This window comes from Dasypus novemcinctus, chromosome 4 (assembly GCF_030445035.2).
Source record: "Dasypus novemcinctus isolate mDasNov1 chromosome 4, mDasNov1.1.hap2, whole genome shotgun sequence".
NCBI classification, from domain to species: Eukaryota; Metazoa; Chordata; class Mammalia; order Cingulata; family Dasypodidae; genus Dasypus; species Dasypus novemcinctus.
This window is the reverse complement of record NC_080676.1, coordinates 8,290,720-8,313,156: the sequence shown is the minus strand read 5'-3', so window position 1 is coordinate 8,313,156 and position 22,437 is coordinate 8,290,720. Positions and strand designations below refer to the sequence as shown.

At 51.0% G+C, this 22,437-nt stretch overlaps 1 protein-coding gene across 2 annotated transcripts in view; it reads right to left on the bottom strand.

The window, feature by feature from the left end:
• Positions 1-19,889, bottom strand: part of CLSTN2 (calsyntenin 2) — a 666,422-nt gene extending 646,533 nt beyond the window's left edge. Inside the window, exon 1 of one of the 2 annotated variants that reach the window (XM_058295067.2) lies at positions 19,780-19,889. In XM_058295067.2, the coding sequence (XP_058151050.1) occupies positions 19,780-19,882 (103 nt within the window). In that variant the 5' untranslated portion in view covers positions 19,883-19,889. Of the gene's footprint in view, positions 1-18,721; positions 18,894-19,779 lie in introns of those variants that run through there. The other variant, XM_071214548.1, reaches the window with a different exon arrangement.
• Positions 19,890-22,437: the final 2,548 nt, after the last annotated feature.

The window sequence follows — 22,437 nt, the reverse complement described above, 5'->3', positions numbered from 1 at the left end:
TAACCTTCTCAAGAGCAGAATCAGGGTTCATCCACCAAAGCCTGGGTCCATTCTCTGTATCCAGCAGCCTCCCAGACTTAGGAAACTTTTAAAATAAATTAGATATTGTACTCTGCACCAGCAAGTCTATTTATATACATTATATATACTTATAATACTCACCACTGAAATAGTCATTTGACAGTCAAAAAAAAGTCCCATCCACTTGAGCTGGGCCATGTGACTAAAGCTAAGCTGATGGACTAATTCAGCCCAGGCTGCTCAGCTGACAATGATTCAGTGAATAAAGTCTCTTGGACAAACAGCAGAATGTATGTGTATGTCAGATTTTTCAGTACCTCACCTAAAATAACTGGATGAACCCAGTAATTCAGACCCATGGAAGCCGGGGTAGGGGAGAGATTTTTAATTCGGCCAGCTGTTCCACACCAGTGACGGAGGCGCTGCAAACAGAGGTAACTGCTTTGCAAATTCACTTATAGGTGCTCTGGGAAAATGCTGAAAATAGACACTTGAGAAATCTGGCTGTGATCAGAGGTGCCAGATGTTCCCCCAGACACTTGGATTATGCATCTGCAGGCACTTGGTCTAATTCAACTCATTTCACCTCGGAAGGATGCTGCCTGCCTTAGCCTAGATCTTGGGAAAGGAGCTCGGGCGACTGTGCCCTCAAGAAAGCTTCAGAAGCCCAGTGCCCACCCCAGCTGTAGAGCACTGCGCAGTGCATTTGATCCAGCAAAGCCTCCATCGCTGAACCTCAGGACAGGAGTGATGGCAAGTCCAGGGCTGCACATGATTGCTGAGCATCCAAAGAGGGGAGATGCCAATCAGGGGCATACAGAGTCTGCCAAAGGTCCCACACCTCCGAGCTGCCACACAAGTCTGCCAAAACGTCCAAAAGAACCCCAGTGTTGAGACCCTGAAATATAAGATTTACTGTAGAGGAGGATGTACTCCAAGTACTCACTATAACATACCTTCTCTTGTTCACTCTCACCTTTGGGTAAGAAGCAGGTCCTGAGACATAGACTTGAGTCCAGGTAGTTTATTTGGGAGGGGACCTCAGAAAAGACAGTAGAAGAATAAAGAAGTGATTCAGGAAGGGAAGGAAGCCATTAAAGGAGGTAGCAAGTTACCACCATGGCCTCTGCACCTTAATTCCCCCGGGGAACTCTAGAAGACCTCAGATGTTCTCCCACTTGAGGAAGGAGAGAGCTGAGCTATGGACCCACCAGCTTTGATCAGTCGTTGGTAAGAACCACTTGGGTGAGGGGTGAGATGGTAACTCTCTGGGGCCGCTGGCCTATCACATGCATAGGCAGAGAGGACACCAGTGGCCAAAGAGAGACCAAACGCTATGGGCCATGGTGCTGATAGCTGGATGTTGGGTCTGCAGGCATGGCATCTGTTGTGATCACCCCCTCCACCCACACAGACACATGCACCACATCCTTGCCTCTCTCCAGACTCCATCTAACTGAGCTTGGTGGACATGCATCCCAGAGAGCAGATCAAGACCAGCTATCAGGCCCAGCCTAGTGGGGAAGGAGGTTCCTAATTCTAAGCTGCTAGCCGAATATTCTACCTAACTCCCTCCTCCAGTCCAGCCCAATGGGGTAGGGGATAAGGACAGCCCTTCTCATCCTGACCTAGCTATGGGGAGACTAGGGGGCCATCTCAGAACTGTTTTGGTGACCACCTGTGATCTAGGAAAATTCTCTCTGAAGCCCACTTAGGAAAAAAACCCCAGCATCCCACAAAATCGTTGTATCGCAGGCCTGTCTGAGTGCAATCCCTGATCTTATTCACTGCGACATCAGGAACTTGTTATCATCTGTTTAGGGTGTATTTCACTTGGAGAGTAGAATGACCATGAAATGGGATATGACCAGGTAGAGAAGGTCTGAATTTATCTGGAAATGCCAAAGAGATTATGGAACACCTATGCCCTAGGCACCTGTCTTACTTCACCAATTTTTAGTTAGAAATATTTTTGTCTGGCTGTCAGAGGTATTTCATACAATCTCAGGCTTTTACCTTTCCCAAGTTCAATCCTTTCAGGTGAAACAGAATGCAAGCACATCGCAAAGTTAGGAAAGATCCCACTTTCTAAAAATTCCCTAAGGAACCAATGTGTGTGGGGAGGGGCACGGGAGCAGTCTCAGAGAAGGAAGCATTTTAGTAAGTTGGGGCAGAGTAGGTGAGAGAAATCTCCCTTTCCACCCAAGCTCCTCTCTATTCCACACACCCTGTTTTTGCAGGAGCTTGCAGGGAAGCTGCTTTTAAATTCACAACCCATCGTCCATTATAATTGAAAATATGGTGATGCATAAGAGAAGATGTTGATTTTAGAATCAGAAAGTCAACCAGGTCTTCTCATTTCAGAAATACATATACCCCACAGTGCCCTGAAGTTACTGTTGGGCTGAAATTTTTATAAACTCAACTCCAAGTCAAATATCACAGAACGACCAAATGTCACTGAACTATTATTAAGGAGACATTCCATCCCCCATTAAATCAAAATATTAAAATGCATTTTTATTTCAGAGCTACAGAAACTCTCTTTGGCAAGACAGCCTCTCTCGTAGCAACACCTCAAGCTTATATGAAGGGAGCGAGGGGGAAAAAAAGCCAGACCCCTAAGGATTAAAAACAAAACAAAATACAAACTCACATTTCTCTAAATTATTGATAAGAACACTAAGGGAGAGTTTTCCATACAAAAGAACAGTGCTTTATCTCTGAAATATCAATATTGACAATCATAAATGCTCAAGCGGTTTACTGAGGAGTCTAATTCATTGGGGTGTACACGTAAAATGATGTTATTTTTTGCCTCCAACTGTGCTCTCACTAGCCCCTCTATCCAACTAGATGGCAACTGCCTTAACCATATTCTAGCCCAACTCCATGGCTCTTCTTTCCCTTTTCGTTACTAAGATCAGAGCAATTTAATTTTAAACTTCAGTCTCATATCTGATCCAAAGGTCTTCTCCTCTCCCTCAGGGCAAGACATTCCAAAATCTCAGGTTGGAGGTGGCAATATGTGGTTTTCTTTCCCTCTCTCTCTCCCTTCCCAGCTCTTCTACATGAAGGGTAGAGGAACAGCAGAGAGAAAGACCAGGAGATGTCTCCATACCCAACTGGGCAGTGCAGTCCTCTCTCTGGTTGGTAAACGTTGCTCAGCCCGTGCTTGATGTGCTCAGTTTGCGTGGGTGAGCTTCCAGCATGCACCAGCGAGAGGGCCTTATTCTCCAGCAGCTCCCCTTGTAAAACCCAACTGCCTCTTCCAGTTGGCCACCAGCCGGTGGCATCATCCCCTTTTCCTCCAAAAGGTCCCCAGGAAGACTAAAGTTCCAGAAGCTATCACCCTTTGAGGCAATTTCAGGCCTGCAGGCACATGTAGGATCCATCTTTGGTACCTCTTAGAGCCAGGAACTCATGAGTGTGTGTGTGTATGTGCGTGAGCACACTCATGAACGCATGTGGTTGTGGTGGGGGTATCCCGCCACCTCTCTGCCTGAATATTCCCCAGTTCTCTTCCTCATGCCAGCAGCACTGAGTGGGTCAGCTAAATAGTCCTTGTGTGTGTGCTCTAATAGATGCTGCATTGACTGGGAATATGGCCATCATATGAATTGAGGTCACAGGCTACTTTGTCTTGTTGAGGACTTTACAGGCAGTCTCTCACCACTTCTGAAAGTCAGCATGACTACAATACTGCTCGTGATTTTTGAACTGCTAATACAATATGCCTCATCTATGTAGTTGTTGAATTCACAGCGATTCATACTGCGTCCAGGTTGAATTCACAGCAAGCATCTAATTCACTACTTCCTCTTATGAAAATGGACCCAGGCATTTATATACATATTATTGTATTATACATTATTTCTCTTTTAATTACTTTATATTTCGCCTTATATTTCAGTTAAGACATCATATTGATTTGTTAAATTATGTATAGAAGTAGGTAATAGTATCAGTCAATTTCATTTCAGGTTAATAAGGGGGGCAATATTTATAAAATATTCGTTGGAAAAAGAGGTCATTGGTTCTGATAGAGTTGAGAACCAGGGGTCTAGATTCACAGTCCATTTTATGTCCCTGTTAGCCACTCTCAGGCTTTGTAAAACTCTTTTTTGGTCCAAGTTACACTTGATCTCCGAAGAGAGATGTGGTTCCTGCATAAGGCAGTTACGGAAAGGGGGGGCGCTCCATCCTGTTCCCCGTAGTAACCAGCCCTCCACGCCACGCCCGAGCCCCCCGTCAACTGTACCCAGTAGACGCCCGAGGCCAGTGGTTGGGACACTGGTGGAGCTGAGGAAGCGGGTTTCTTTGCACAGAGTGTCCAAGCTTTAAGGCTCAGCACTAAACCAGTCCTAGCCAGAGGAGATTCCTGTGCGTTCATTTTTGCAGCCTACATGGGCTGGAAATCTCAGTGTAGAGGGGGCAGCTCTCACGCTATGCGCTTCCCCCGCTGTGGGCACAGAACTCCAGGGCCCCTCCTGGGGGGCATCCCCTGCCAGCTGACCACAGAGCTTTTCCCATCAAAAACCTTACCCTTGTCTCTACGTACACATGCACCTGCTATCAGCATTTTCCAGTGTTTTTTTAACGGCCTTTTGGCATAGGGAGCACGTTCTATCCACTGAGAATCCTCCAGGGCAGAGTTTCACAGAATGCTCCCAGGGCCGAGCAGGATCCACACTTGCAGGGGAGGCCGTGCCCGGAGGGGCCTCGGCCTGCAGCAGCCGAGAGGTGGACACAGCTAAACTCTCATCGGCGTGGTGACAGAAGATGGTCTCCCAAAATGCACAGGTGTCCATGCCACAGATTAAAGGGGGAGCTCGTGACTAAACGGATGTCACCGATGGCAAACTCAATTTGCATTAATTATTCAAGGAGGATACTCTGGGAAGGAGCACTCTGCAGAACTCGGCCGGAATTCGCCTCGGAAGCGTCAGCCTCACAGGACCGAGGCCAGAGCCATCTAGCTCCTCTCTCCCGAACCTTGTATCACACCCGCCAGGCCTCCTGGTGGCTAAATCTGCCCATCCCAGAATGTACCAGCTCATGCCAGCACAGCTGGTGGTGCTCTGCCTGGGAGGCTGACCCACCCAACCAAACCCTCCTGCTCCCCCCAGCCCTACTCGGGGGTGCCTGTACCGGGGATCCGGGGGATAAAGGAGAAAGGCGAATCAAGGAAAACCCCATGCCGGCCCCACATACCCAACAAAGGCAAAGGCTGGGCTCCAAGAAGCTCCACCCATCATCCGCCCACCTGCTGGTGCTAGACCCTAAACTTCTGGGGGCGTGGGAATGAGAAAGGCACAGATCCTGCCGAAGCAGGCAGGCGAGTGATGGTCATGCGGTCTGGTAAGGGCCGCAGCGGAGGTCTGCAGGGGAAGGATGTAACGGGGAGAGAGGACCTCCCTCACCCAGGGAGAGCCCGGCGATGATTCCCAGAAGAGAGCCTGCACTGGGAGTGGGAGAGGCAGGCTGCCCGGCAGGGTGGAAGCGTGTGCAGAGCACAGAGGAGAAAGGCCACACGGGGGAAGCTGGGGAGTTCCAGGCGTTGGGTTAAACTGGGGAGAGGATTCACATATTTGCTCACTCAAGAAAGGAGCTTACGTTCTAGCCAAAGAACTGGTGGGTACAGCCTAAGGCCTTTTTTTTTTTTAAGATTTATTTTTATTCATTTCTCTCTCCTTCCCCTGCTCTCCGTTGTCTGCTCTCTGTGTCCATTCGCTGTGTGTTCTTCTGTGCCCGCCTGTATTCTTGTCAGCAGCACTGGGAATCTGTGTTTCTTTTTGTTGCGTCATCTTGTTGTGTCAGCTCTCCGTGTGTGTGGCACCATTCCTGGGCAGGCTGCACTTTCTTTCGCTCTGGGCAGCTCTCCTTATGGTGCGCACTCCTTGCGCGTGGGGCTCCCCTACACGGGGGACACCCCTGCGTGGCAGGGCACTCCTTGCGCGCATCAGTACTGTGCATGGGCCAGCTCCACACTGGTCAAGGAGGCCCGGGGTTTGAACCCTGGACCTCCCATGTGGTAGGTGGATGCCCTATCCATTGGGCCAAGTCTACTTCCTCAGACTAAGGCCTTTTGAGATAAGCCAAAGAATGTGGACTTTGTCCCACAAGTGATGAAGAGGAACTTCCAGCATGAGAGACTAGGTGGGCATGTGTGTATACAGATCCACCAAACACTGCAGAGAACTGGAGGGACCGGTCCAGAAGCTGGTGGACTAGAACAACTTCCGTCAGAGGCAAGGAGAATGCAAATTACCAAGAGCTCACTGAGTAGCGAGGCCCCCACCCAGAGACACCTGGCTGCTGACCTCATCCTGAGCTGGATGAAGTTGAATCATCAGGTGGATGGTCCTCACCCACAAGAAACAAAGATGAGATTCAGAAACTTTCTGGACACTGAAGAACACACAGACCAGTGGAGGGAGGACGTTCAGTGTTCTATGAGCGGCTAAGTCAGGAGAAAGTGCCAGGGCCCTCCTCAGGAGAAGCCTGCGCTGCCCTTAAGTAGCCGGTCCAGGTGGTGAGCCAGGTGCATCCCCATGGTTAACCGAAGGGGGACACTGGGCCAGATGCCAGGGTCCTGGGGATGCCTCTGTGAGTGGGTCTGAGCACCACCCGCCGGCCCACCTAGGCTAGGGCACCCCAGTAGATGGCAACGCCATCTTGCCCCCTTGGCCAGGTGGGCAGGCTGGGAATCGACAGGGGTCAAAGTCTCCAGGGAATCGAGGCTGCCTTGGTCCAGGGAGAGAGATGCCCAAGTGCATGTCATACCCACAGCCACAGAAGCTGCCCAGACCTAAGAACCAGGCTGTCTCACGCCAGGACCCAAGGCTGAAAAGACACTTGAGACCCATCAGAGCTGGCGGTCAGCAGGGCAGCACCCCAGTTTCCTGCAGATCTGTGTCCAGTCACTGCCGGCTTTCAGATGACAGAAGGTGTGTCTCCTAGACTCACCTCTGGAGCGGCCACACCATTTGGATCGAGGGACTGACATCAGATATGATGTGAGAGTCATGGCAGAGACCCATCTGCCTCAACAGCCACCAACGCCCCCAGAGCTTCCCACACTGCCTAAAACCCACCACGTGAGAACACGTCACCCCATGGGCCGAGCAGAGCACTCTCTTTCCAAATGCAGACATCACTAGTGGGGTCAGGTGTCATGTCCCCATGACCTTAGTTTGCATGAAGGTCAGTGATGTTTCTTCCCTGATAAGGTGCTGTAAGTAGAGCTTTAAAGCTCTAGTGACTCGTAGGCTTGGGCAGAGGCAGTGGCGCTCTGACTTTTCTAATGTTCAACCTAGGAGGCCAATTAGTTGGAAGTGTGAGCCAGAGGGCTTGTTTGGAAGCAGTGGTTGCATAGCAAGCCCTCTGTCTTTATTGAGATTGGGTAATTCTGATCAATGAAAATAGCAAAGTTTTCCAAGGAGTCTTTTACTGCTATTTTCCACAGGATTGAAAGAAGAAAGTCTCAGATCAGGATGACTTATCATTATTGGTAGTATTCTAAGGAGTGGCTTCAAGAGCAGCCCAACGTGCCTCCCAGAGAAGCACTTGGTGCCACCAAGGATAAAGTGAGAAGGATCCTGAGGGAGAGGGGGCAAGAACTGGCATCGCAGGACAGGGGAATGGTGGGATGGGAGGTGGGCTGAAGGCTGACACTCCTGGAACTTTTGCCCTCTCCCCCAACGGGCTCTGGGACAAAGCTGTGGAGTGATGTGTCTGGAAGGGAAAGTCCAAGAAAAGCTACCGCTTCAAGCAGAGACCCTTGGCGGGTCCCTGACTTCAGTTGCTCTTTCCAGAAGGGCTAGAATTTCACTTTTGGAGGACTAGGATTGAGTGGAGAGAAGGAGGTGCACAAAGAGGGGAAATGCAAGTGTAATAAAAGAATCTTTATTCATGACATCTAATAAAAAGAAGAGTAAATTACTAGAAAGTCTTAAATATAACTTTAAAATTAATAATGAAACAAGATACAACCACCTTGACATTTCTGATGATGGTGCAATAAAACCGAAATAATTGGTTTTCCTTTGGGGGAAAAAAATACCCACAAGAAGAAAGCTATGAAGGTGAAATCTAGGCCTTAAATGTGAAAGTCTTTCTACTCTGACAACAATGGCTTTTGTCTCCCCTCCAATGCCGAATGACTATCAACCCCTTCACAAATGAAGAAAAATAACATACACACACCCCCAAAACAAAGAGGAAAGAAAACGAAAATCTTAAAATACCATGAACCGTAAACTCAGTGCTTTCTTACTTTCTCCAACACTGCTGTGAGTTTTGTCGAGTGATGGCTTGTCTTTTAGTTCTTGGCTCCAAATCCTGATTCTTAATCCCTCCCAGGCAGTGTCTGAAGGAGAGAAGCTGGGGCAATTTGCAGCAAAGAGATGTGGCCAAGAAGTGCTGGCAGAGTACAAAGAACTAAGATTCTAGGGCTGCGTGGGTTTAAAATAGCCTCAGCATGTTGGCTTGAGGGATAGAGTAAAAGAATCCCCAACACTCCAAAACTTTTCTCCTTCATTCCATTTCATGCCTAACCCTAACAGATTCATTCCTTTGGGTTAGCCATTACTCGGGGTAGCTTCTTCCTTGAAAGAAAGTCTGGAAACATATGTTTGGGGAAGGCTGATATCTGAGACGCATTGCAACTGGTTTGCAGAAGACAGTGAAAATCTGCCCCTAGGAGAGTGTGTGTGGGTCTGAAAACCTGAAGGAACAGAAGAAATTGGAAAATGAACACTCAGAACCTAAAGTCACCAAACGCATGTGCAGCCAAGGTAAAGATACGCGTGCAGAGTCTCCTGATTCTTCCTAAGATTTCGTAATGCAAGACCCCTGCAGTGCCTTCCTCTACTGCCCCAGCATAAGCTCCAGGGAAAGTGTCAATGATAGCCTTCTAGGTCCAAGTCCTGCAAGAAGGCATGGCCCTCACAGAAGACGGGGCGTTCCCAAGGACAAGCGACAGCAGGACGGATGGCAAACCCTTCCCCTGGCTGCTCATTGCTCTCCACACCAGTTCTCGAGGGCCCTGCACCAAAGCAGGCCTAAAGAGGGGCCCCAGCGGAGGAGGCTGAAGCCCCACTCCCACCCCCCGCTGGCCCTTGTGTGTTCTCCAGATGTGACCTCCAGTTCTTGGGCAGCAGTCCCAGCCTGCCCCAGGTGCTCCCGGACGTTACATGAAGAGGATGGAAAGCCGAGCAGCAGCCCACCCATGGGGAAGGGGCTGTCTGGGTGCTCCCGAGGAGTGCTGGAGCCAAGCCGCCTGCACCCACCGGGCGATGGCCTCTGCACAGCCAAGCCCAGACAGGCTGGGGTGCATATTCTTTTAAAAATGCACAAGTTTCCTTAGAGCATTTGGCCCAAGCATCAGATAGAAGCAAAATTGGCTTCAGATATGGAGTGACATACTAAGTGCTTCTCAGCAGCAGGAGAGAAAGCCTAACTATCTACCCATGTTCTTAAGCTACATTAAGTCCAGGATCAACTGTGCTGCTGCCGAGAAAATCATAAATAATGCAGCCTAAGACCAGGACTTCAATGTTTTTGAAGTATTTCATTTCTCCTCCCTTCCAACTTTGATATATGTACTTACTTAACAAGGGTCTGGGGAGGGTTAATTGAATTAATATATGTAAAGTGCTCTGAGTTTGAGGAGAATGCGCAATATAAATGAAAGTGTCACTAAAAAGGTTAATCTAATTTACATCTAACACTTTCAGTTCGTGGTGTTAATGAACTATATCCTTTTAGAGAGTGATTAATTTATAGAAATGTGATTATTTTTCCTAATGCTATAGATGGGTCAGCATCTCCTATTGCTATATCTAACTTTAGAGGAGAATTCAGCATTTTATAAATTAAAAAAATAAGTCAAACACCCCTGTAATGGTTATGTTCCATTAATTTACAAGGAGACATGCATTACATTAACATTTATCTGTTTTAATTAATTTGCTGCAATGCAGTTATCCATGCAAATTGGAAAACGACACATCAACTTGACATAATATTAAGAGTTTTGACTGGTTCTTCCCTGAAATTTTATGGGCCTGCAACTGCTGCATTCATTGCACAACCGTGGTGACCACTAGCTGTGTGACATCTGCAGGCTGTACATCCAAGAACTGGTAGGGCACTTACGCTAAATTCAAACTTCTCCTGCCTATGTAGTTCACTAAATTTATAAGACAGGGTAAAGGCAGAAAGATGCAGAATTTTGTTTTTTGCTCTCTGTGTGTGTGTCTTTCTGTCCCTAAGTCTCAAAACAAATTTCCGAAATAAGATCAACTTATTTTTCGAGGCACTTTATCCCTTCAAAGGGCTTTCAGAATCACCTCTATTTGGATACTCACAACTTTCTTGCATAGTGTCCTTTCTGCATATGGAAAAACAGATACCCAGAGGAGCTGGGGACCTGCCCCAAGTCTCCCGCTGATCAGTGGGGTCCTGAGCACCTAACTTAGTCTTTGTCTTGATACTCCTCAGTGATGAGGACTGCAGATTTGTTTAACTATATAATACAACAGACATGGCGGAAATACCAAGCGGCAGAAGTTGCAAAATGAGGTGGTGTTTAAAAATCAGCAACCTTCACATGACTAGCTGAGGCAGTGATCCCATAGGAATAAATCCCATTTTGGCCAATTAAACTTTATTAGCAGCAGCAAGAAAGGCATTCACAGCCTGACTTCCCAACACATTCTGGAGTTGTTTATGTTCTCCTGACTCATCTGCAGAACTGTGTATTTTAAACTGAACAAAGTGAAGCCTGCAAATTGGTTTGAGTGGACAGTCGGGCTAACTAAAGAGGAAAGACCGGAAGTGGGGATTCTTGCCAGGAAGCAAAGGCAGGAAGCAGTGTGGATCGGGAGAAGCATATACAGGTGCAAAGTAACTCACAGCCAGTGTGGGCATCACCTTGCCCCCAGCCCCGCCCTCAGCACCCAGCATCCCCCCTGGTCCTCAGACAGTGCTGGGAACGTGTCATGCTGAGCTGCACAGGGTGCTTCCCGCCTCGAGGGGCTCACAGACTGCCAGGGGAGACAGGAAGGTGACTGGTGCTTTGAAGGGGCAAGCAAGGGGGTAAACGGAAATACAAGGAAGACAAGAGACAGGTTCCCATCTGGGAGCAACATCCGCGCAAAGAAGCAAAGGTGCTGTGGGGGCACTGTTAGCAGTGTGGAGAAGCAGGACAGTGTGGTGGAGCAATCCTCAACCTTGGCTGGGCATTGGAATCACCCGAGAATTTTAAAAACAAATCCCAGGTCAGGAAGTGGATGTGGCTCAAGCAGTTGGGTGCCCACCTACCACATGGGAGGTCCCCAATTCAGTTCCCAGTGCCTCCTAAAAAGAAGAGGAACAGACACAGAGAACAGACAGGGAGCACAAACGAAGGCGGGGGGGGGGGGGGGAATACACAAAATAAATCTTAAAAAAAAAAAACAACCAAATCCCAGGTCTTAGCCCAGATCAATTCCATCAGAATCTCTGCAGGTGAATTCCAGGCACCACGGTTATTCTAAAACCCTCTCAAGTGGCTCCACTGTGCATCCAGGGTTGAGAGGCATGGGCTCAGGGGATGAGGTGATAGATAAGCTCTGGATTTGGTGGATCCAAATCCCAGCTCTACTCTTCTAATAATTGGGTGAACTGGGTAAGTAACTTAACCTTTCCTTGCCTCAGTTTCCTCACCTGTAAACTATGGATATTAAAAGCACCCCCCTCAGGGAGTGGCTGTGAGGGCTGAATGAGTTAATGCTCATAAAGCACTCAGAACAGTGCCTGGTACATAGTAAGCTCTTGACAAACAGCAGCATTTACTAACAGGAAATTGTCAGCAGCAAAGCCATCAACAGACTTTTATGGAGACTTTGGAATCTATCTTGAGAGGATTGGGGTTTCCCTGGGGGGTCGTAAGCAGGGTGTGGCCCCCTGCTCCAGGAAGACAGCGGGTCCCTGTGCACCCTTGCTTCAGGGGAGATTGGGGTGGAAAGGTGAAGGCAGAAATTTTCCGTAGACACCTCCTGCTCTGGTCTTTGCCGTGTGGGCATCTGAGCTCCTTGACGCACTATGGTAGCCAAGGAGGAGGCGGGAGGCGGGAGGCACAGGTGCACACACCCTGCACTGAGAAGGGCTGGTTTCCTCCAGATGGGGACGGGAGGCCTGGCAGTGGATATTAAATGTGACATGAGAACCTGGACTCCAGGGGCTGGAGCCCCCAGGCACGGTGATGATGTGGAGGTAGAGCCCTGGCCAAGGGGCCATGCAGTTGGGATGAAGGGCATTGCAGTGGTAAACTGTGAGGGCCGAGAGCTCGAGGTAATTCCAGGAGCTTCAGCTGTTCTCAGAACCCTGACACCCTTAGAGAACCAAGAGTGGACGGTGAAGAAACAGAACTCAGTCATGACTGGGGTGGATTTTGCAGGCCTGCTGGGACTCGGGTCTAAGTGGCCCTCCCAGCAGCAGTGTGCCACATGGGGTGAGAGGGAGGTCAGAATTAGCATCAAGGGCTTTCAATCACAAAAGACGCTAAACAAGGCAACGGCAAGGGCTGCAGAGGGGAGGGCTTCTGGATCTTTACGGGTGGAATCAACCAGCCAGGAGGATGGATCGGTGTGACGTGTGCAAAGAGAGAAGCATGCTGGAGGGCCCCTGGGGCTCTCGTTTTGGTGGGTGGGCAGGCAGCACATCTTCTCCCCAAATAGAGACTGCAAAGGAAGCAGCAGATGCTCAGAGGGAAAATGAAGGCTTGGGTTGGGGGCTGGCAGTGCCCCGGGGCACCCTGGAAGGTATGGGAATTGAGCGAGCCCCTAAGGGCGCGGGGGCTAAGGGGACCGGAGATGAGCTAGGAGAAAAGTCTGGCAGGGCCATCAGGAGGACTTCTGTGAGCAAAGGGCACTGGACTGGGGACAAGCAGGGTGCTTAGTGGGTTTCAGAGGCAAGTTCTTGTTCCCAGAATAAGAAGACTGTTGCAAGTAGGATAAGTGGGACTCAGGTGACCATTGTCCAAGATGTCACTCAGCTCACCACACAGACTCCCTGGTGCTGGATTCAACCAATTGCAAGTGCTGTGACCTGGCTCTGCTGCCACGTGGACTGACGTGTCCGCATACCAAGCGGTGAAAGGGACAGTGGTGGAATATACAATTGATGTACATAAAATACTGCCATGATATTAGGAGAAAAGGCAAGCTTGATGAGCAAGCCATGCACCTCCTTCTCCACCTTCTCCCCCCACCCTGGACTTTTTTTTTTACATTTAGCACCCCCTCCTCATTCTGCAGTGCCCAGCTGTCTAATACACATGCTAGTGTTTGTAATGTCCTCACTTAACTTTCCCTGATTAAACAAAGGAGTCAGAAGAAGACAATGACTCAAATGAACAGCCACGGTCGGGGAACTGGTGGCACAGAAGCTGGCTGGCTGGTTAAGGAGATCTCTCCAGTGCCCGAGACCCTTCCAAGCACATCTCGGGCCGCGCGGGGCAGACAACAGCCTTCTCTGCTTGAAGCCAGGCGGGAGGTGCGGCACGCTTCAAGCTGCCTGGACAAGAAGCAAGTCCAAGAATGAGGCTTCCAGAGAAACCAATTCTTTCTGCAATTTTGTAGAGAAACCCGAACAAATGTCCTTGGACAAGGAGATGCTTCCTGGGCTGCAGAGCCCCTAGAACCTCACTCAGCACCTTCCTAAAGCAGACACCGGATCACCGGTAGGGAAGCCCATGTTGCTACACTCTTCTGTGTCCAAACCCAGTTCCATCGTCTCTGAGCTGTGGGACCTCAGGCAAGTTACTTCACTTCTCCGAGTTTCTTCCTCTGTAAAACTGGGAGAGTAATACTTAGTGTGACACAAACCAGTCGACACAGGTGAAGGGCTTAAAATGGAACCTGGTATATAGCATGCACTCAAGAAATATTTGCTGTTTATATCTGTTTTGTCGTCTGTATGCAGATTCTATTTGGCCCTGGCTGAGCTCCCTCCTCATTCTTTCCTTTGCACAAATCATGCACATCCTGACCACCCACCCTCTCCCCCATCAAGATGCTCACCCATCAAGACCATTTCATTTTCTCTATAGATCTTTCCGGACTTCTCTCTTTACCAATTTCTCCCTTTTTTACAAGACATTGTTGGGATCTGCAGTGCACAATTTACCACTTCCCCCGACATTATCTAGGTCCCCAAGAGTTGGCGTCATGTGTGGTGCTTTCCCTAGACAGAGTATGAGCTCTTTGATACCTGGAACTTGCTTTCTCTTTTCATCCCCCTCCCTTAGAAAAACAGGAGGCTGAGCAACAGCAATTTGTTGAGATGGCTAAAGAACGGGGCCCCGTGCACACCTGGGTTGGCCTAACTCTCAGCCCGAGCATCCCCCTCTGGCCAAGGCCCCCTCCCACCTTCTGCCTGTTTCTACCCCAAAGCTCACAGCACAGTCCTGTCCTGTTCATGCCAATAGCTTCCTCTCAACACATTTCCCCAGCTCAGTCCTCCCCATGGTCCATCCTCAGAATCCATCAGTCCAATGGATCCATTTCCACAGGCTCCAATTAGAGGTGGGCTAGATAACAAAGCACTTCAATAATCTAGTTCAAGCTGTTATTTCATTGTCGTAACTTCAGTTATCCCTTACCATATAAGCATGCATTATCACAAAGGCAGTCAGTGTCCTAAACAAAAAAGAGGGCTTAGTACTTTCTGCATGGCTTTTCTGTAAAGCTACAACTCTGTTAATTAAAAAATAAACAAGCAAAAAATAATGTTTTTCTGCTGTATGGGTCAGGAAGACTGGGAGGAAAGAGCTAACTGAGCGGGAGGCATGTTCTTACAGCTAAATTGCACCACATGAGCTCTTCCTCCAGAGAACAGACCCTGCCACACCTCTGTTACTGGTTCCTGGAGACCGGTTTACTTCTTTATGGAGCAAACATCGCTGAGTCCTTACTCTGAGTAGGCCCTGCACTAAGTGCCAGGGCTTTTGAGATGAATGAGATGGGGACCCTGGCCTCCAAGGCAGCCCCACGCTAGTGAAGAGGCAGATGTTTCACAGGCAATTCAAGCTACACACGTGTCTACTCATTCGTATATGATATTGGCATCGCTGCACATGTGTATGCGCACACATGCACGTAACACACACAGACAGTGAGCATGTGCATGCGGTCTGAGCTGAATGAGGATGTGAACAGAGTTACAGAACTTCAAAGAGGTCAGAAAGGGGGAATTTCACCAAATTTCAGAACCTAGAACCCAGTGTTTAACTGACTGATAATTACAGATACTGTGAATTCAGAGCCTTTTCCTACCACGAACTGGGCTACGTTCTTTCTAAGCATTATCTTTGCAAGGTACTTCTCCCATGCCCAGGTTACAGATGAGGAAACTGAGGCTCAGAGGGTTAACTAACTTCCCCCAGCTCACCTAGCTAGGAAGTGGTAGAACCAGGGTTGGAATCTAGGTTCCCCTAGCTATGAAGCCCAATCTTACATCCCCCAGGAGAGGAGAAAACGTTCAAAATGTTTATGTCAAGAAACAGTAGCAGTCAGGAGCATAGACAGGCGCATTCCCTAAGCCAGCCAATACTCAGCTCGTCTGGCGGCCCTGTGGACGCAGGAAGGGGCAGGATGACAGCCCCGCCCTCCGGGACCCACAGCGCTGATGACGAGGAAACACAGGCAGGCCAGGAGGGGCGTGGTCTCCTGGGGTGACCAGCCTGTGGGAGCAGTCAGGGAAGGGGACGTGCAAGCCTGGCTGTGTCTTGAGTGACACGTGGGAATTGGGCTGAGAAAGGAGACCTTCCAGGCTGGAGACTCAGCCCTGGGGTCCAAGGCAGGGAAAGAGCACATCCCAGGCCAGGAACTCCAGGTGGTTCGGGAGAGCAGAAGCTCTACGCTGCTTGTCACTCGTGCTCCAGTTGTGCGGGAAGAACTCTAAGAGACACGTGCTATTTGTCCAAAGTTGACTTAGAAAAATTCACCACAAAAATTTCACACACACCGATTTCTGCAGGGTGCAATCTGGAACGGTCAAGCGTGGTTTTTGAACGTGTGGAAGGGAAGACGAAGCTGCTGCTGCAAGCAAGGAAAACACCAGTTTCCAGAGATGACCGTAAGGCCCACTTCCCCCACCTCTCCAGCAGGTCCCTTTGAAATCACAGCCCTGGACTCTCATCCTGCTCTGGGCAGGACACGAGGGCTCCTGAGTAACTCAGACCTACAGATACTGAGCTTCCTCCTACACTTTAGATCTGCTTCTCAAACCCGAGGCAGAACGAGGCGAATGAGCGGTCAGGGGACCCGGGCGAACCACTCTTATTCTCACGCCAGCTCCATACCCCCTAGCTGGCGGTCTTAGCAAGTCAGACTCCGTTTCTTCATTTGTGAAATGGGCTAACACCAGCCCTGCACGGATGGTAAGGATTCGAGATCAGAGAGAGCCCACATGGAGGGATCAGCACAGAGCCTGCTTCATTCTAAGGAGGAGGTCGAATGCCCATGTTCACTACGAGTATACTACTACTACTACTACTACTACTACTACTACTGTAATTCTGCTCTATCCTCTCCCCTCCATATTACCAAACGCTACTCTGTAAGCCCTTCCCCCAGTCCATCTCCCATGTCTTTGTCCCCAGCACATAGTCAGTCCCACACGTTGGACAAATTCTGTCTGCCTGCTGTCATTCTCCTAACGAGCCCACATTAACATTTTGTCTTTCCAAGTAGATCAAAAGCTCCTCAAAGAAAGGTGGGGGTGGGATAGGAGGGGAAGTGGTTTGGGGTCATCTGCTCAAAATATTCCAGAGCACTGGCCAGGCCCTGGGCATGCTGGGGTTTGCTGCAATAACTGATGGTCTACACTGAAGTACTGTCCCAAACACTCTGTGCCTCAATGGTGAGAACTGAAAATGGACTGTGGACCAGATACTTGAAACCTTGAACCCACTGATATTTCACCAAATTAGCACAAACCTTAAGACATCTGTCTGAAGTGCGTGTTCTTCTTTCTCCTAAATAAGATCGTCTGTCTCAGCCCCAGAGACTCCTTGGGTCTACAACACCCTCCCAGCTTTGTTCATAAAACATGCAAGCTTTTTGAAATAACTGGTCTTTTCAAAGAATCTAGGAAGACTGTTTGTCATTTTTTAATAGCCACGATATAGGAGGGCAGAGGGAAGGAGTTATCCTAACTGCCTGGCCACTGCATTATTTCTGAAACCCGGAGTACATCTGTACCGAAACGCTGCGACTCTATGAAAACCTCCGACAGTTGTCCAGGATTAGCTGCTCAATTCCCTACAGCAAGAAGCAAGGAACACAAAGCAGAACCAGCTGTGTACCACAGACACAGCATCTTCTGCCAGCCCAGAGCTGGGAGCACCCGTGCTTCCTCACAGCTGTCCAGAGGGAGCATTCAGCTCTGCCAGGCGGCTTGTCGCCAGGTTCCCAATTTCTTTCTATACATGAAGACAGAATTATACAGAAGAAAGCTATTTTTTGTTCAACCCCCTTCACTTGCTTTCCCGAGTTTTCTCTTTTTCAGAGACGGGAAAAACGATATAAATCTTTGAAAACAGTGAAGTCAGAGACAGGGTGCATCATCCATGGAACAGAGTTTTATTATCTCAAGCGCTCTTCAGAGATTCTGTGAGGTTTGGAAATCTAAAATGCACGTGCATTGTAATAAGGAACGTCTGTCCTATAAATACCAACTAAAGTGTCATAATAAATGTCTGTTTTGATCAAATAGTACACTTTTGTCTGAAGAAGGAAAAACAAAGCGCTCTTTGCAGCCCCCCAGTGGTTGGAAGTGGAAAGAAACAAAAACCGGAATCCAACTCACCAGGTCAGGGCCAATAAACTTGTAAATAGGTTCGTGGCTTGTTTTAACCACAAAATGGAGATGTTCAAAGTTGAGAAGATGAAGAGGGTTGGTTAAAATGTACACAATTATTCACATAAATGCGACTAACTGAAAGTGAGTTTTACCCCTTCATTTTTTTTCCTACTCTGTCTCTCCAAAACTTCCCTTCGGACCTGAGAACTCAGCGACTCATGCACAGATGGGACAAAGTACACCTGCTCCTCTTTCCACATGATTTCCTCCCGGTCTTCACTTGCTGTGAGCTCCCCTGTTTGTAGGCATCGGCTTATTAATACACCATTTGCTCCACTACAAAGTGATGGAAAATCTTCAAAGAATTGTAATTTACCTGCTTAACAAAGTGCGTATGTTGGGAAGGAGGGCAAAGGTTGAACATTCATTGTTTTTTTACTCCTGTTTCCACCAAAACAACAGTCTCCCAGATTGATTCCTTGTTATCAGTGGCTCCTTGACCACAAAATGATTCAGATATTTCCATAATAAATTTTTGTTTGTCTCCCTAAAAAAAGTAACTGCCTTGCAATGACACATCAGGAAAAACAAAGGCTGAAAATAAATTGGATGTCTACTGAAAAGGTAGTTTCAAACCCTTGTCTCCAAAAACATCAAAGATTAGAGGATAAACAGAAAACTCCCTTATTTTCACATTTATCAATCCCAAGTTGCTGGAGAGGCAGTTGTGAGGCTCAGACAAGGGGCAATTGTCTGCTTCTCCCTCTCTCCAACTCCAGGAGTCATTATTACCTGCTACAACCGCCCCCCTTCCTGAGCCACTCACAAGCTGGAGTTCAAAACGAGCTTCCAAATCGGGCTGCCTCGATAGGCAACCTCGGTTCTGACAGGGGCAAACACCTCGGCCTTCTGACGGTGGCAAGACGAGATTACCGCCATGGGATGACCATCGCGTCCCCCATTCGCTGTCGCCACCGTCCTCAGCCCACACGCACACCCGCCTGGTCACAGCGTGCCGAATCAACAAGTTCTCCCTAAGCCGGCCGGGGTGCTCCAGCCCGGGTCTGCCACCGGCGCCCCGCGCCCGCCCCCTCCCCGGCCTCTCGCCCCTGCAAGCACGAGACCATCCATTCCGGACCCGCCCTCCAGGCGCCCCCACCCCTGCGCTCCTCCCCGGCGCTCGCGGGCGGCTGTCAAAGTCCGGGGCTCGGCGGCCTCAGGCCGGTCGGCTGGGCCCGGCGTTCCCTAGGCTCGGGCTGCTTTCGGCGCCGGGGAAGGAGGGCCATCAAGGGCACAGGGCGGGCGGGCGAGGGGCTCCAGGCTCAGCCCTTCCACCCGCAGGAGCAGAGCGGAGTCAGAGGGGCTACGAGGGGCTTCGCTCGTCCCCCCGCCCGACCCCGCTGCCCGCCGGGAGAGAGCGCGCTCCCTGGGGAGGCAGAGGCGCGCGCGCGGGGAACTTGGGGCGTGCCAAGGAGGCGCTGCCCGGGAGCCCACAAGTTTCCACGCTATCCCCGAGACGAGGGACGCGTCCCGGCTCGGCGGCCTCCTCCGAGGGCTGGAGCAGACACCTGCCTCCTCTCCCCAAGCCAGCGCCGCGCCCCAGCCCTCGCCCACTCCGCCCCCACCCTGGCACAGGCAGCCCCCAAAGTTGTCCCGGCCCCCCCAACCCTCGCACTCTCCCCGGCCCCTGGCGCCCTCCCAGGAGCTGGGCCACCGCCCGCGGGTGGAACCCATCGGGTCCGGAGCGCAGGGCACTTACTGCCGAGATCCCCGGCTCCAGGGGCCAGAGCGGCTGCGGCCAGGGGAGGGTGGGCAGAGCCCGCGGGAGCCCAGGCGCCCGCCGCCTGCACCCTCCAGCCCGCCTGCCGCCCTCCTCGGGGAGCAGGAAACTTCCCCAGCACCCACCTTTCGCCGCGAGGAGGCGGCGCCGCCGGCTGTCCCCGCCGCCGCCGCTCCCCACGTCCAGCGCCAGCAGGAGCGGTACCCAGCACAGCCGCCCGGGCAGCATCCTGGCCGCCGCCGCCGCCGCCGCCCGCCTTCCGCCTCCAGACGCCCGCCGCGCCGGCCCCGCCGAGCCCGCTGGCCGCCTCGGGCGCCGCCGCCGCTGCCTGCGCTCCGGGCGCGCCGCTCGCTGGCCCCGCTGCAGCCGCGCTCACTGGCGCGGACCCCGAGCGGCTCCGGCGCTCACCCTGGGACGGCCAGTGACGTCACGGAGGGAGGGAGGTGGCTCGTGCATATTCATGAGACGCGGACACCCGCGCCCGGCTCCCCGCCCCGCCGCCCTGTCCCCCAACTTTCCCCCGCCGCCCCAGGGTTCGCAGGCGCTCTCCGGCTGCTCCGGCCCCGGCCGGCACCCAGCTCCCGGAGCGCCCTGGGCCTCCCGCCGGGCGCCCCCGCTCCGCCTCTCCAAACAGCTGCCGCTGGGGAAGGCGGGCTCCCCTCGAGAGCGGCCTCCTGAGCCTGGGGGGCGCCCGCGGGACCGCAGGGAACCCCCTGCCCCCTGCCACGCCCTTTGAACTGACCTCCGGGGGGAGGAAGCCGGCGGTCGCCCGTGCGGGTCCTGCCCTTGGCGGGGTCCCTGGGCGTTCTGCGCCTCCCGGTCTGGGGAGGGCGCCAGGCGCACGCTGCTGCTCGGAAGCGCAAGTGCTGCTCCGAGATGCTGGAGTGGGTCCAGCGCCCTGGACCTGAAGGGCCCTGGCTGGGCTCCAGGCCGCCTCGGAGAGGGCAGGGGCAGCCCGCGGCTGGCGGAGAGAAAAGGAAAACTCGGAGGGCTTGATCTGCCTGGATTGCCGTGGGGGCCACACTTAAGCTTCTCGACAGCATGGTCGCAGGCAAGAAGTTGCTACTTTGATGTTGTCAGTGCACATCTCTAAGGCAAGGCCACCTGACGTCATGCACTGTAAAGTTTTATGCCCCTGAGTAATTGTCAGGGACCAGACACGTGTTGGCCATCTCCCACCACTGCCCAGTATCATGCAAGAATCGTAAAGGTACTCCATAAACATTAATTAATGTCTCAAAATAAAATCTTTGACCATATTTTGCCTCAATTTGTATATATGAGGTGCCAGTGTCACACACACAATTCAGGGTTCGTAAGGTAGACAGGAAAACATAGAAACAGACAAAAGTTATTTCTTTATTCATTGAGTCAACACATTTCCTGTGCACCTACGCATGGTGTATGGCTCTAGCGCTCTGCACTGGATTAGGTCCCACAGATCCAAAGACAGAAGAGAGCTGTCAATCCAGTGCTCCAAGCTTTGGTTCCCTGCCTGGGAAGCAAGAGAGGGCAGTAAAAGGCAATTACGATCCCTTGTAAGCATTATGGTACTGCATATTCTTTATGTTGCTAGATATGAGCTTATACAAATCAATTAGCAAAATGTATATATTGCAGCAGTGTCCACACAGCATCCTATAATTAATAACTGTAGTTTGGAGTACTCAACAAAGCCATAAAATCCATTAACAGTTCTTGAGCTGCTCAGCCTCCCGGCACCACACTGGCTGCTCGCGCGGAGCTGCTGCAGTTGTGAAGGCCACATCTGCCTTTCCATCCACCAAGAGGTGTCGTGGAGGGTGGTTGTGAATCCTGGTAGCTGCACTGGGTTCACACCAGGCTGGGCACTTCACCTGCCTGTCTCTTTCACCTCCACAGCACCTTGTGGTGGTATCTCATTTCCGAGGTTAGGCAATGGAGGCTCAGGGAAGTCAGCTAACTTCCTTCCCCAAGGTCACAGAGCTAATCAGCGCCTCAGACCCACGCCAGGACCTTGCCTTTCTGAGCTCTCGCAAGCTGGCCATGGTCCACCTTGGACCCAAAAAGTCCGGCTTGGAGAGGGACCAGGGAACCCAGGCAAGTTGGGGAAACCAGCAAATTGGAGAGAAAAGTGTTTGTCCCATTTTCTTCCACTTATGCCTATCCAATTACACATCTGCCCCCCCCCCCCCCCATCATAGCCTCTAACAAATAGACCTACTTACTGGCTTCTCTGATACCCCAACTATTCTATATTGTCCCTTGATGTCATTCTACTGGGTTAAATTCAAGACCAATGGGTTGGCCACTGAAATATCACAGGAAATTTTTAATGCAGAGCAAGGAATGAGAAAGAGGAGAGAACCCAGCTGATTGAGAAGCATCCCCACATAGTAGATCACCAGGAAAGAACACAGTAGAGAGAAGCATGGGGGGCCAGCCCATGGCCAATGGCACAGCATTGCCAGTCTCCATCTCCTCTACAAATAGAGGCAGGAATGAAGGCCACCGTGGTAGAAGGAGTATGTTCATGACCTCGATTTGTTCTTCCTCCCTAATTTCCCTTTGGCAGTGCCCTCCGAGCTCGGGACTTGGCCATGTGTCTTGCTCTGGGGAGTAGGACAGTAGCAGACCTGATGCAAGCAGAGGCTTGAAAACGTGCACATTTCTTCTTCCTGCCACCACCCTGAGAACAAGCTCAGGCTAACCTGCAGGAGGGGGAGACCACGGGGAGTAGAGCCAAGCTGTCCCAGCCAGCCAAGGCCACCCCAGGCTGGCCCCAGCCACCTCGTCAGCTGACC